General features: G+C 45.4%; 1 protein-coding gene across 2 annotated transcripts in view; it reads right to left on the reverse strand.

The window, feature by feature from the left end:
- Positions 1 to 12,128, reverse strand: part of LOC135372264 (uncharacterized) — a 64,411-nt gene that overhangs the window by 15,117 nt on the left and 37,166 nt on the right. For both annotated transcript variants that reach the window (XM_064605925.1, XM_064605920.1), the window contains exons 2-4: positions 11,009 to 11,151; positions 4,457 to 4,605; positions 4,296 to 4,381 (exon numbers count right to left, since the gene is read on the reverse strand). In XM_064605925.1, coding sequence (XP_064461995.1) covers positions 4,296 to 4,381; positions 4,457 to 4,605; positions 11,009 to 11,151 — 378 coding nt within the window. The remainder of the gene's footprint in view (positions 1 to 4,295; positions 4,382 to 4,456; positions 4,606 to 11,008; positions 11,152 to 12,128) is intronic.

Below are 12,128 nucleotides of genomic sequence, written 5' to 3' on the forward strand. Positions count from 1 at the left end.
GTGTTGCCCATTGTAATCCGGGCAGAACAACCCCTTCTTGCTGTAGAGACTCACTGCCATTGACGTGCTAGAAGAGCACGCTATGCCGGCAGCCAAAGGAACTAAACGCGTAACTACAATACAAGCGTGCAAAACACTGAGTGTGGAGAGCAGTGAGTGTGGAGAGCTGAAGTCACTAAAGCCGTTTGACTCGCTGTCCCCACGAAAATACCGTGGTTTCCTTGACGAAGGACATCTTTATGAAATGAACAGTTGAGAAATAAAGAACCTCACGTGCACGCACAAACCGTGAGGACCAAACAGAATTACGTGCTTCTCTGTGTTGGCAATAGTGGTGCCCTTGGTATTCCCACTTTTCAATGCTTCGACACTGCACTTATTCCGAACCAGAAAGCCGATAGTAGCCAAGTAGCCCATAAGGCTTCCCAGACTTGCTTACATAAAGCACCGAGCTCGGAAACAAATGGACGTCTCAAAGCGCACGTGAAGAGACTTCCGTGCGAGGCTTTCTGTTCTCACGTACAGCTTCACCTTGACGAGGCTTGTCTCCAAAGGATTAACCCTATGGGGACAGGTGGGTGGGCTTCAGAGTGCACTTTTGTTTTTAAGTTAGTCATAATAGTAGAGGTTCGTCTTGGTTTTGTCAACCTCTAATGACATAGCTTTCAGCAGGAGGTAAACGGGTAAAAAACGCGATTCTCTGACTCATAGGATCTAAAAGCGACAGGACGCGGGAAAACAATTTGCGCGCCCTGAAGAAATAAAATAAACAGAAATTTTATTTGATAATGTCAAAGAGCGGTGTCCAAGCTATGTCTCCACAAAATATAAACAAAATTGAAGATGGCTTTTTTGAGAAAAACGGTCCTGAAAACAGCGATTTTCTGGCACCCCTTCGCGATTACGGCGTCACTGTAGACGGAGGCCTGAAGGTATGATAGCACCCTGAAAGAGTAAAAAAAGCTCTTTCGTCTCATATAAGTTTCGTCATATTCAGACATTGTGGGACCACGTAAGAAATTGGCAAAGTTGCGCTACGAACGTCCTCGAACGCGTTCTCGCGATTTTTTTCCGAAACTTTTCCAGGCTTTGCCACCGAATTTAATTGTCTTAAGCAAATCTTCAAGAACCATTCTGCCAGTGAAAAAAAAACTGATTTCAGAAGAAGGAAACCATTCGTAGGGTCCAGCGCGATAAATTTTGAAAAGCTGGAACTGCCTAAATCGCGCCCGTTTACTTGGAGCCTCGCCGACCCAGAACGAAATATCGCAGAGACCTGCGGCTAGGCTTGTTTTGCTTCTTTTTGGATTAGGAATAACATTTATTTTTTCCTGAAGAACATAAAAATATCACCGGCGCTCCTTGGTCGATTATAAATGAAACTACCCAGGAGTCATATTTTATAGGAGGTACAGTAAGCCTGATATGCTTTGAATTAACGGCTGGGCACGACATTGGGGAGGTGTGTTGCGAGGCTGTAGGAAAATAAAGGCAATTATACGGGACGAATCTTCCACTGAGTCCGCAGTAACTTATTGGTCGCCCGCTCTGTGCGCCGATTACGTTGACAATGTTTCTGCCACCGGTGTGAAAGGAAGAGACTCCGGTGAGTATAGGAGGGGTTTATCCTCCCTCTAAACACTTAGGCAGTACCGCAGAGCATCCGACCTCAGATAACACAAGAGCCTTCATCATACCCGCACGAAGGTAACCGCCAAGATGACTGACGTAGTTACGCGTGGCAAGACAGAAAATATTTTCATGTCAGTGCCACGTTTGAGAAAGTAATCAGGTACGTTACAGAATAGGCTAAGTGTTTGATGAATTGAAACCGTGTGAGAAACCGATAAAATATAGGTAATACATGGAACAACGGACAGCGGAGCTGTTTGCTAAATTGATCAGAATGACTGAATTGGTGCAAAAATATTCCACAAGCCAGGTGAGGTCATGGTGAGAAAACAACGAAGTTGCACACCGGCTTGACACAACAAATAACAATTTAATGCAGACGTTCCGTCTCCCATGCGGGGGACATCATCAGCGAAAGCAAAATGAGAGACGACCGCAACCAGCGGATTACTTAACCAGGTCGGCGAACACGTGGGGGAGGGGGCCGCGATTGGTATTACAAACTGAAGGTTCTCCTCGCTGGTGCCATGACTCAAGCAGTTTCCTGGGACGCCACCTTTGTTCCCTCGCTAAGGTCACAGCATTGGCGTAGTCAAAAGAGTGGTCTGTTTTTCAACAATGCTCGGTGAACTTAGTCTTAAATCGCATTGCGTTTGTTGAATTACGTACGTCGCGTCAATGCTCTTTTAGTCTTGTTCTGCGCTTACGGCCCATCTCACCAATGTAGGACACCTCGCAACCGAGACATACTTTATACACAACAGCCGTCTGGGACTGTGGGGAATAGGGTCTTTTGGCTTGGAAATGCGTGAACGAAGTTTTAGGCAGGGCTTGGATGCAGTCTTCATTTTTAACGGGAGGAGGGCTCGCGGAATGGACTCTTCCAGGCAACGCATAGTGCGCTAGTATACGTCTAAAAGACATCTAAATGTAGACTTTGTGAATGTCTATTAGACGTCAAACAAAGTAGGTCTATTGCTCCGTATCCATCCCCTAGCCTTTCACTAGCACAGCTAACGTTACGCTAAATTACGGCTACTAGCCGCATAAGTATAGCATCGATTTAGACCTTTTTAGACCAAATGTCTAAAATGGGACAGCACTTATTTATCCACTGAGCCGTCATATAGACCTGTATCAGCTTATACACCTTTAACGTATGGGATGGTGACGATGCCGTGTCGGAAATCGTCTTTGCTTCGGGTCTTTGGTTCGTGCATTCGCTTTAGTGTGTTCTCAACGAAAGGTAGGGGGTATCCTCGTTTCATGAGTGATTCCTTGATTGACAGCTCCTCGGACGCACGTTGTTCCGGGCATGAGGCGAAATCTTCAGAGCGGTGAAGCAGGGTTCTCACTACGCTGCGTTTGTGTTAAATCAGATGGTAGGATTCCAAATTTAAGAAGTTGCCAGTATCACAGGTCTAACGGTAGACGGAAGTTTGAATCTGGCCGGTGGGGATCCTGCGTACGGACACGTCCAGGAAGGGGAGCCACTTCTCCTGTTCAAGTTCGTAAGTGAACTGAATGGACGGTTCAATGCTGTTCAGGGCCGAGTGGAATTCATCTAGGAGGTTGCGATTCAGGATACGAACGTGTCGTCTACATACCATCGGTGAAACTTGATGGTGTGGGTAAATCGTTGGAAGGCAGATCTTCAACATATTCCATGACGAGATTCGCCATTGTCACGGACACCGGGCTGCCCATCGAACAACCTTCAATTTGAAGGTATATCTGCCCCCGGAACAAAAAGTAAGATTGGTTCAGGCAGAAACGTAGTAGGATGATAATGTCCTCCCCCGTGAGAGACGTACGTGTAGAAAGGGTGCTGTCGTCACGCAGTCGTGCTTCAGCCACTTTCAGTGCTACCACTGTGGGGACGTTAGTGAAAAGGGAGACGACATGAAAAGAGACCATGATGTCGTTGTCATTGACGACTTGATCTTGAATCAAACAGACGAATTCCTTGGAGTTTGACAGTGTCAGACTATTCTGCCTGTTGACTGGGGTGATTAAATCCACAAGGTGCTTCGACAGGTTATATGTTGGGGATCCAGTAAAGGAAACGATGGGTCTCAAGGGGCAATCAGGCTTGTGAATTTTGGGAGGCCATACAGTCTAGTGTTGAGCCATCCGACGAGAACAGACGTCGATACGTCACGTCATCGAGGCGTTCCTTTTTCTTGATGTCGCGGAGGTGATCGACAACATGGCGTTCAGACTTCGCAGCACAAGACTAAAAGAGCATGAACGCGACGTACGTAACTCAACAAACGCAACGCGATTTAAGTCTGAGCTCACCCAGCATTGTGGAAAACAGACCACTCTTTTGACTACGCCAATTCTGTGACCTTAGCGAGGGAACAAAGGTGGGGTCCCAGGAAACTGCTTGAGTCATGGCACGTGCGAGGAGAACCCTCAGTGTGCAATACCAATCGCGGTCCCTCCTCCAAGTGTTCACCGACCTGCCTAAGTAATCCGGTAGTTGCGGTCGTCTCTCGTTTTGCTTTCACTCATGATGTCCCTCGCATGGCAGACGAAACGTGTCCATTAAATTGTTATTTGTTGTGTCAAGCCGGTGTGCAACTTCGTTGTTTTCGCAACTGAATTGGTGGACAACAGTGGTTTCTAATTGGTATGTGTACTCGATATCATATTCTTACCTTCCCCGCCAAGTATGGGTGATGAAACGTACACAACAGTTCCATTGCCCCCAGGAGGGGCTTGCATGACGCAGGGCTCTTCTGAGCTGTGACGGAGGATGTGCGATTATGTTAGGACAGCATCGAACATGCAAGCAAAAGAAGGAACACCGGCCACTTACTAGTGATCTCCGTTCCAGAAACCGTAATGCGCTTCAATCTTTTGTCTCTTGCTTATTATGCGTCTCTTGATCAGGTAGACACATTTATTTTCATCCTTGTAAAAGACAGATCGTTTCATGAGGAAGAAACCCTTGTCCCTTTGTAATGCCTGTAAAAGACAGGGGCAGTTTGAACGTGACGCAAATTAAATAAAATATGCCAATGAATAATAACGAACGTATACACTATTTGAAGGCTACTCGGACACCTCCACAAGGTTGGTATCGTGGAAACTTTACATATGTATACACCAGTCTTAGACAAAGTGCTTGTGAGAATTGCAAAAAAAGTAAGATTGATGCATTCTCTCATTTTGTAGTCATAAGTGGTGTCGAAATGCATGTGCCGTGGGTTATAACAGCATGCACGGAAACATCCACACAGACGACTCAGCATACATGTAGGGTCACATATGGATGTCACCTTCAATGATGTTCAGTACCTCTTTTGGCCTTAACATATATTACAGATGCGCCGTAACCGCCACATCGGAACTCTGCAGTTTCAAGAGGGCGCCGCCTGATTAAACAATAATCGTCGATCCATCGGCTCACCGGTGGATTTTGTGCCACACACAACTGTATCCGTCGAGAAGCGTCCCTTCTACACCAACCATGTCTTAATGTTGCCAGAACCCATCTAAGTCTTCTCCTCTAGCCCAAGTGCCCTACGTTCACATTACACGGTTATACCGGTTAAACTGCCAGAGATTCGACACTTCTCGAACCACGCTCAGACAACGACTACTCGAGCTGCGGCGTAGAGCTTTTTCTCTGGCCAATTTACACAACAACGTACATCATACACACCCGTCAGTGTCCAAAGCATATTTGGCATTCGTCAGCGACACAGATCTGATACACAGCATGTGAATCCAGTTCTTGTCACCTAATTCGTCAGTGCCCACCCTCTCCTCTCACCCTCATACACATTACTCTCATGCTTCAAAGAAAACGCCATTTGTCCTTTGATCTATATCATCCATCTTTCACCTTTTCTGAGTGTATCTTTGATTTCCTAATGCTTCTTAATAGCAAGCAGGAATACTCTTTGCCACATATTTTCTTCCCTTTTTCTCTGTTCTAACAAATCTACGCTTCCTTCTCGGGTCGTGCCAGTGAGATACTTTCTAATGGGCCGTCGTCAGCTGTTTCGAATGGTAAGAAGGAAACATGGCACCAGCAGTTTGCAATAGCTGCCTGGCTTAGTAGTATCAGCAGCAGTTGGCAGGGCGGCGACGGTGGCGGTACCACTACTACTCTTAAGTAGTAGCTACTGACCGCCAGATCAGTTAAAATGGTCGGTTTACTGACCACCCGTTAGACTCATTTAAATTTGCAGTAATTGGAGTCATCCAATGAGTGTGATCGGTACCCACAGCCATGATAAGCTCGTTCAGCAGTCATAGAAAAAAAAGGAAAGGAGTGGACAGGGATAATTCATTTATTTGAAAATCAACAATGTGATCTTGAACAAAGCTGTCCAGAATTGCCACTCACCACCGTTGCTTCTCAGCCAGCCACCGTCGCTGTGATGGTTGCACATGTTCACGAGAGATGACACGACATACTTCATCATGATGGTTTTCCAGGTAGATAAAAACATGCTAGTGGTCCGACAAGAATTTGAATATGACCAGTCATTGCTAATCACATACATACACTTCTAAAAGTATACTTCTAATCGCAGGCAAGCTAAACCACAAAAAGGCCCTGCTACTACTATTCGCGGTTAATAATGCTGCTCATCATAAAAAGGCCTAACATCAAGCAAGTGTGTAGCAACTCCAGATATGGCTAATCGTGCACAGACACTTGGAAAGCTAATCGCGGACACTGCTTAACATGAAAATGACCTAACGACTTGTAATGACATATGTACACTGCAACAAAAGTGCCTAATCACGAAAATGTTTGGGAACGCATGGCCAAGTCCAGATATGGCTAATCGCGAACACTTCTAAGCAGGCACGTATAGCATGCATAAGCATGCATAGCTACAAAACTCAATGGGCAATAACCAGAAGTAGGTTAATAAGCAGCTGACCAACCTGTCAATCACAGTGGAGTGGACAAAGCACTAAAACTCGTCAGTTTTTTTCCCCGTAGTCATTCGTGCAAGTACCACCCTACACATTGTTTAAAGAGTTCAGCATCACAGCAACGGAACGACGCGACATACGTCCCCACTCATCGAGAGTGAGACAGAGTGAGGGACGTGCTAAGTGTGTATCATCATTCTGACCAGTAGGTGAAAATGTGCAGCTATCACGCTTGACAAATTTGTCCATGCGTACATGCTTCTTACGGGAAATGAAGTCGAACTGTTTCAGAAAAGAAAAGTCCACCAATAAGCTAGTGATTTCAGCATTTTGCTATGTTATAGACTTGATGGCCCTCTTCAATAAAGGAGATATCTCTCCACGGTTGCTATGGGAGATGCACGCCAGATGTACACCCGTTACAAGAACATCTCCATGACCATTATGGATGAACTTTTGGGAATGATTGGACTCAACGATTCAATTGAATTCAATGATTCAATTCAAAGCATTGAATTCAACTACATGAATGCAAAGATTGCGGACATTGTGGATGTGAAGTACAGGCTGGAGCGAAAGTTTATGGAACACAGGAGCGACATACTTTTTCTTCAGTGCGACACCCTAGAATTAAGCTCAGACACACCACCCTTCATTCGACTCAGAGGCAAGCAAAACTCTTAAATTTGTGGAAGGCCACGAAGCAGGTACACGGTATCGGTTTTCTCATAGGAAGGAACTGCAACTGCAGCATGTGCCTTTCTAATTACACATGCTGTGTGCTCAGAGGTGGTGGTCTTGAAAACACTGACAAATTACATGTGTACCCATAGGTCGGCGAATTCACTCATGATGACCATCACCGACATTATTCACCATCACACCACTCAGAATGATGTGATGTTGAGTGATGGGCAAAGATGTTATGTGATGTTGAGTTTGATGTTGAATGATTCAATGATGTGATGTAATTATAAGTTTGATGTTCCATGATGGGCCATGATGTGACCTGATGTTGAGTTTGATGTTGAATGGCAGGTAATGATGTGATGTGAATTTTATGTTGCATCATGAGCAATGATGTGATGGTGACATTAATATTGTGCGACGGGGAAATGATCTGATGCTGAGTTTGATTTTGACTTATGCGTGAAGAAGAGATGTTGAACTTGAAGACCCTGCGATGGGTTTGTCAAGTTGAAGTCGGCGTGTTAGAGTGTGGGGTTGACATTAGTCGTGGGTGTGGTGCACACAACTGCCCATAGAAGTATGAATTGACTAGACATGAATATGATACCCCATTTTCAGTGTACCTGTTCTTGTGTCCTGTGATAATATGAGCTTGTTGCAGCTTGTAATATGAGGGGTCTCGGTTGTTTGGGCGGAGGTGCACTTGGATTAATGACAAGGAGCAGAGGAGGTGGTCTGACCTTGGCACGCTCGAGCTATTAGTTTTGCGTCTCCTCAGAGCAAGTGTGGTGTCGTGCGCTTGGCGCCAGCATTAAGGAGCGGCGTGCTGTTATATCGCATATATCAGGTATAGGAGGGGAAGGGCTTGCCGTTCGGCTTTCATGTGGAGTTGGGGACTCTATGACGCTGAACTTCAATGGCATCCGTAAGGGACAGAAAATGAGGATTGACATTGGCACTCTCACGCTGTTTGCTTTGCATCGCTTCAGAGCAGGTGCGTTGTGGAAGTTGGCTTATAAATCAGTTATGAAAGTCAGTCTTTTGGCAATCGTTTCTTGTGTGTTTGTTACAGTTGGCAGAGAAACATACCTTATGCCTGGGTGAATAAGCTAGTGCATGAAAAGATGGGAGATATATTTATGTACTGATTCAAAACTGAAAACGTTGGCTAGAGCTGACTCGAGTGGGCGGGACCCCGTCAAGCACCGGCCACCATAGCGATACCACAAACAATACGCGATTAATTTACAAACGCCACTGTAAACGGCCCCCATCCAAAAGATGACATCTGCCGAGGAGCCTAGACGCACGGTTGCCGAAGCCCCGAAGCACGTCGTCGCCGAAACGCAACCATGCACAGTATACAATGTATTCTGTCTCGAAACTGGTCTCTGGAGATCAGATTCAAAATCCACCATACACCATGAAGTTGAACTCAGAACGAATTATGAAGTTGAATTCTGAACAGTGATATGATGGACTGTGATGTCAAGTGATAAGTAACGATGGTATGGGCTGTGATGTCAAATGATGAGTAATAATGTGACGAGTTGCCATGTTAAATGGCGGACAATGATGTGATGAGCTGTGATGTTGACACTGAATGAATGATTATGATTTGATGAGCTGTGATAGTGATGCTGAATGATGGGTGATGATGTGATGGGCTATTATGGTGATGACGAATGATGGCTTATGATGTGATGGGCTGTAAGCAAGGCCGTGTATGATGTGATGTTGAATGAATATTTCGAAAAATGACGAACAATGCCTGTACACCTAGGGAACGAGCGTTGTCACGGTAGCACCTCGGTACGGGTACTCTCGACGTCTCCAAGGTACGCAGTCATCAATTAGGTTAATGGAGTAATGGTGTATGATATGCACTCCCTATCGTATGCACCAACAACAGCGCGTTTTAGGAAAGCAGACGTTTCATGATAACCGTTCCGCAAAAATAAACCAGTTGCACGATTCCTTTGGAGTGACGGAGAACACGTTGCTGATATCTGATTGAATGACAGCTATACTGAGTCGACATCGAAGGTGCCTACGACTTCCTAAAATTCTGTAATATCTCCAGAGAGGTGCTGTCAGCACAACGTAGTGATATATTAGGTATCTGTCGCGTTGCTGTACGCTTCATTGTTCATTCTGGCCTCTCAGATGCATTTAGCATGAGCTACACACTGGTTGTACACACTTGTGGTACACAAAGCTACACGCTGCATTCGTTTCTTCCATGACGCCAAATACGTGGTGTTCTTTCAACCAGTCGGTGACGCTTCTGGAACACTGTACCACACACACGAAAAAAAAAGGCACAGCTTTTATTTTCTGCAAGACTACTTTCCTCACAACCGCCGTTTCCGCATCGGACATAATCGAGGTGCTAGTGTTTCCTACGCTTCAAACCACGCGCGCTATGTAAGCATGAGTATCACTCCTAACATCTAATTTCACCTTTCAAGTTTCACAGTACCGCAAACGACTTGGCTCGACTTGGCTTTGCCTCGTGTATCCAGTAGACCAGTATCTAAACATTCCTGATAACACACCTCAGGGGCCAGCACTATGACATCTATCAAGGAAGTTATACTCTTTTTCCATTAAGACGAGGCACTGACGTAGCAGTCATGGCCGTGTCCGTGTTGTTTTTCCTTTGAAAGGCTTCCATCAACTCACGTTGACCCTTAGACGTGCTCCTCCCGACCGGCACACAATCGAACGATGGATAGGAACCTCACGCCTTACAATGCAAAGGTATGTTAGTACTGCCATCAGACCTGATAGAATATTCATGTTCTTCGAACCTGACATTTACACAGTGTCCGCTCTGATCAATGTAAGCTTTCCACATGGTAAGGGTGTACGGTAGAACATGTGTTTGACATGCTCAACATTTCTGCACCTCTGGTTGCCTGGACGCATAACCCCAACAACTTACAAGGTGCATGTAATGTCTCAGCGTAGTCTGAGATGTGTTCATATGCCATCTTTATTCAGAGTGAACCTGTAAATACACTGTTGCTAACTTATAGTCTGGGTACAGGTTGCTGTTCACGGAACATCTAGAATACTACAGGACAAAGAGTAGAACTTGTACCCCATTCCTGTTGGCCACTTCCTTGATGACACAAGAAAGCTTATGGTGATAAGGAATGACTTCCAATCTACCTCGCTCCAACCCATCACAATCTACATCCCTTTCTAATCCCTTAGTTAAGCGCTTGAGTCTCGTCTTGGACCTCCCTTTCTCTCTTTTTCTCTCTTTCGTCTTTCTCTTTCCTTATTAAATATATCCCCCTCGTCACGTCAACCGCTATCAACACAGGTTCTGCAAACCCAGCACCCTCATGCGTCATCCGCTCGAAACTCGACTGAATTAAATGCGAACAATTTTTCTTTAGAGCATTGCCGATACATAAGACAGAAAACCCCCGCTTAAGAAGCTTCGAATGCCATGACTCAAAATGTGGGAGACACTTTTTGGTTCGGGGAGAGTAGTGCCAACAAACATTATGTGGATACATAGAAACAACTGCAAATCCAAAAGAATCATTGCTATAGGAGATGACAGTTTTTTGTAAACGTTAGCCTCGTGTGCGAAAATGTATTTAAAATAGCTTTTGAGTCAGTGAAGCCTGCCGACTCCCCACTACTATTATCTGATCGATTTCGCCATGAAAATAAAGTCTTTGCTATTCGTACTAACATAGTAATGTCCCGAAATTGTCAGTTGAGTCGTTACTTGCGCACAAAAACAGGTCTCGTTACTCACATTCCAGGCAATCTGATCGTTCTGGCTTCTAACACATTCCCAAGTGAAGAGGCAAGCTAGAAGTAGCGGGATCTGCATCAACATCGTGGCCCCCGTGATGCCCAAGTGACAGCTGTAACGCCTTGGCACAAATATCACGTGACCTGCGAGTGTGGCGAAAATCATATTCGAGAGAAGCGGTCAGAGAGGACGTTTTCATGTGCATCAATGACAGTTGTGGCATTATTGTTTTCCTATTACTTCCTAACATTATGATATCGGAGGGGAAGATCCTTTGCAGGAGGATTGCGGTCTATTATTATATATTTTTTTGTAAAAATTGTGCATCTGAGATGAGGAAAGCAGACATTCTATGTAAAGTAACGTTGACACGATACTACCCAACTACTCTCGTCCGCTGTCAACACGGACGCCATGCTCAGCGCTATGGCGGACATCATGGCAGGAGTTTCGCCTACAGCCACTGCAGTTCCATCCGTATCAGCTGTTGCGCGTGGGGAAAGAGAACGGCCCCAGTGGCCAGATCACGAGACAGATCAGCTGTTGCGCGTGGCATTGTTCATCGCCGGCCGCAAAATCGTTCTCGGCGCGACCAGCCATCTTGTTTGGTTACCTCCTCCGTCCAGATGCGTACTCGACATAGCTTCGGCCTTGTACGACATGCAAAGCACGGGCTCAAAGCAAAGCGCAGGTTCCAAAGCGCGATGTTGAACGCAGTTTTCAGAAGCACGCAAAAGTATATAAAGATTGAGTGCATGCACAGTCGTATGAAGCTGTCCAACTATTTCACGAATCGCCATTATCATCAGCACGGAATGTCATTTCTCTTTGCCGTGTAGCTACGCCTAGCCTTTGCGAATGACATTCATACGAATGTCGTTCGTTGGGAATGGCATTCAGTTTCCCCGTGTGACAGGGGTACCAGTTGTATTCTGGTCAGAATATGTTTAATAAACCTATGACATGAACATAAACAGTTCGATGCGACAAGTTGTCTTCTACGCGCATTCGTAGAACCACGCCAAGTTTTCGTCTTGGGATACAATACAGGCTGTTATTACCAAAACACAGCTCGTCCCTATGATGAACGTCAACTGAGTCCCCAAATTTACGGCCAAAA

Source organism: Ornithodoros turicata, chromosome 1, assembly GCF_037126465.1.
Source record: "Ornithodoros turicata isolate Travis chromosome 1, ASM3712646v1, whole genome shotgun sequence".
NCBI classification, from domain to species: Eukaryota; Metazoa; Arthropoda; class Arachnida; order Ixodida; family Argasidae; genus Ornithodoros; species Ornithodoros turicata.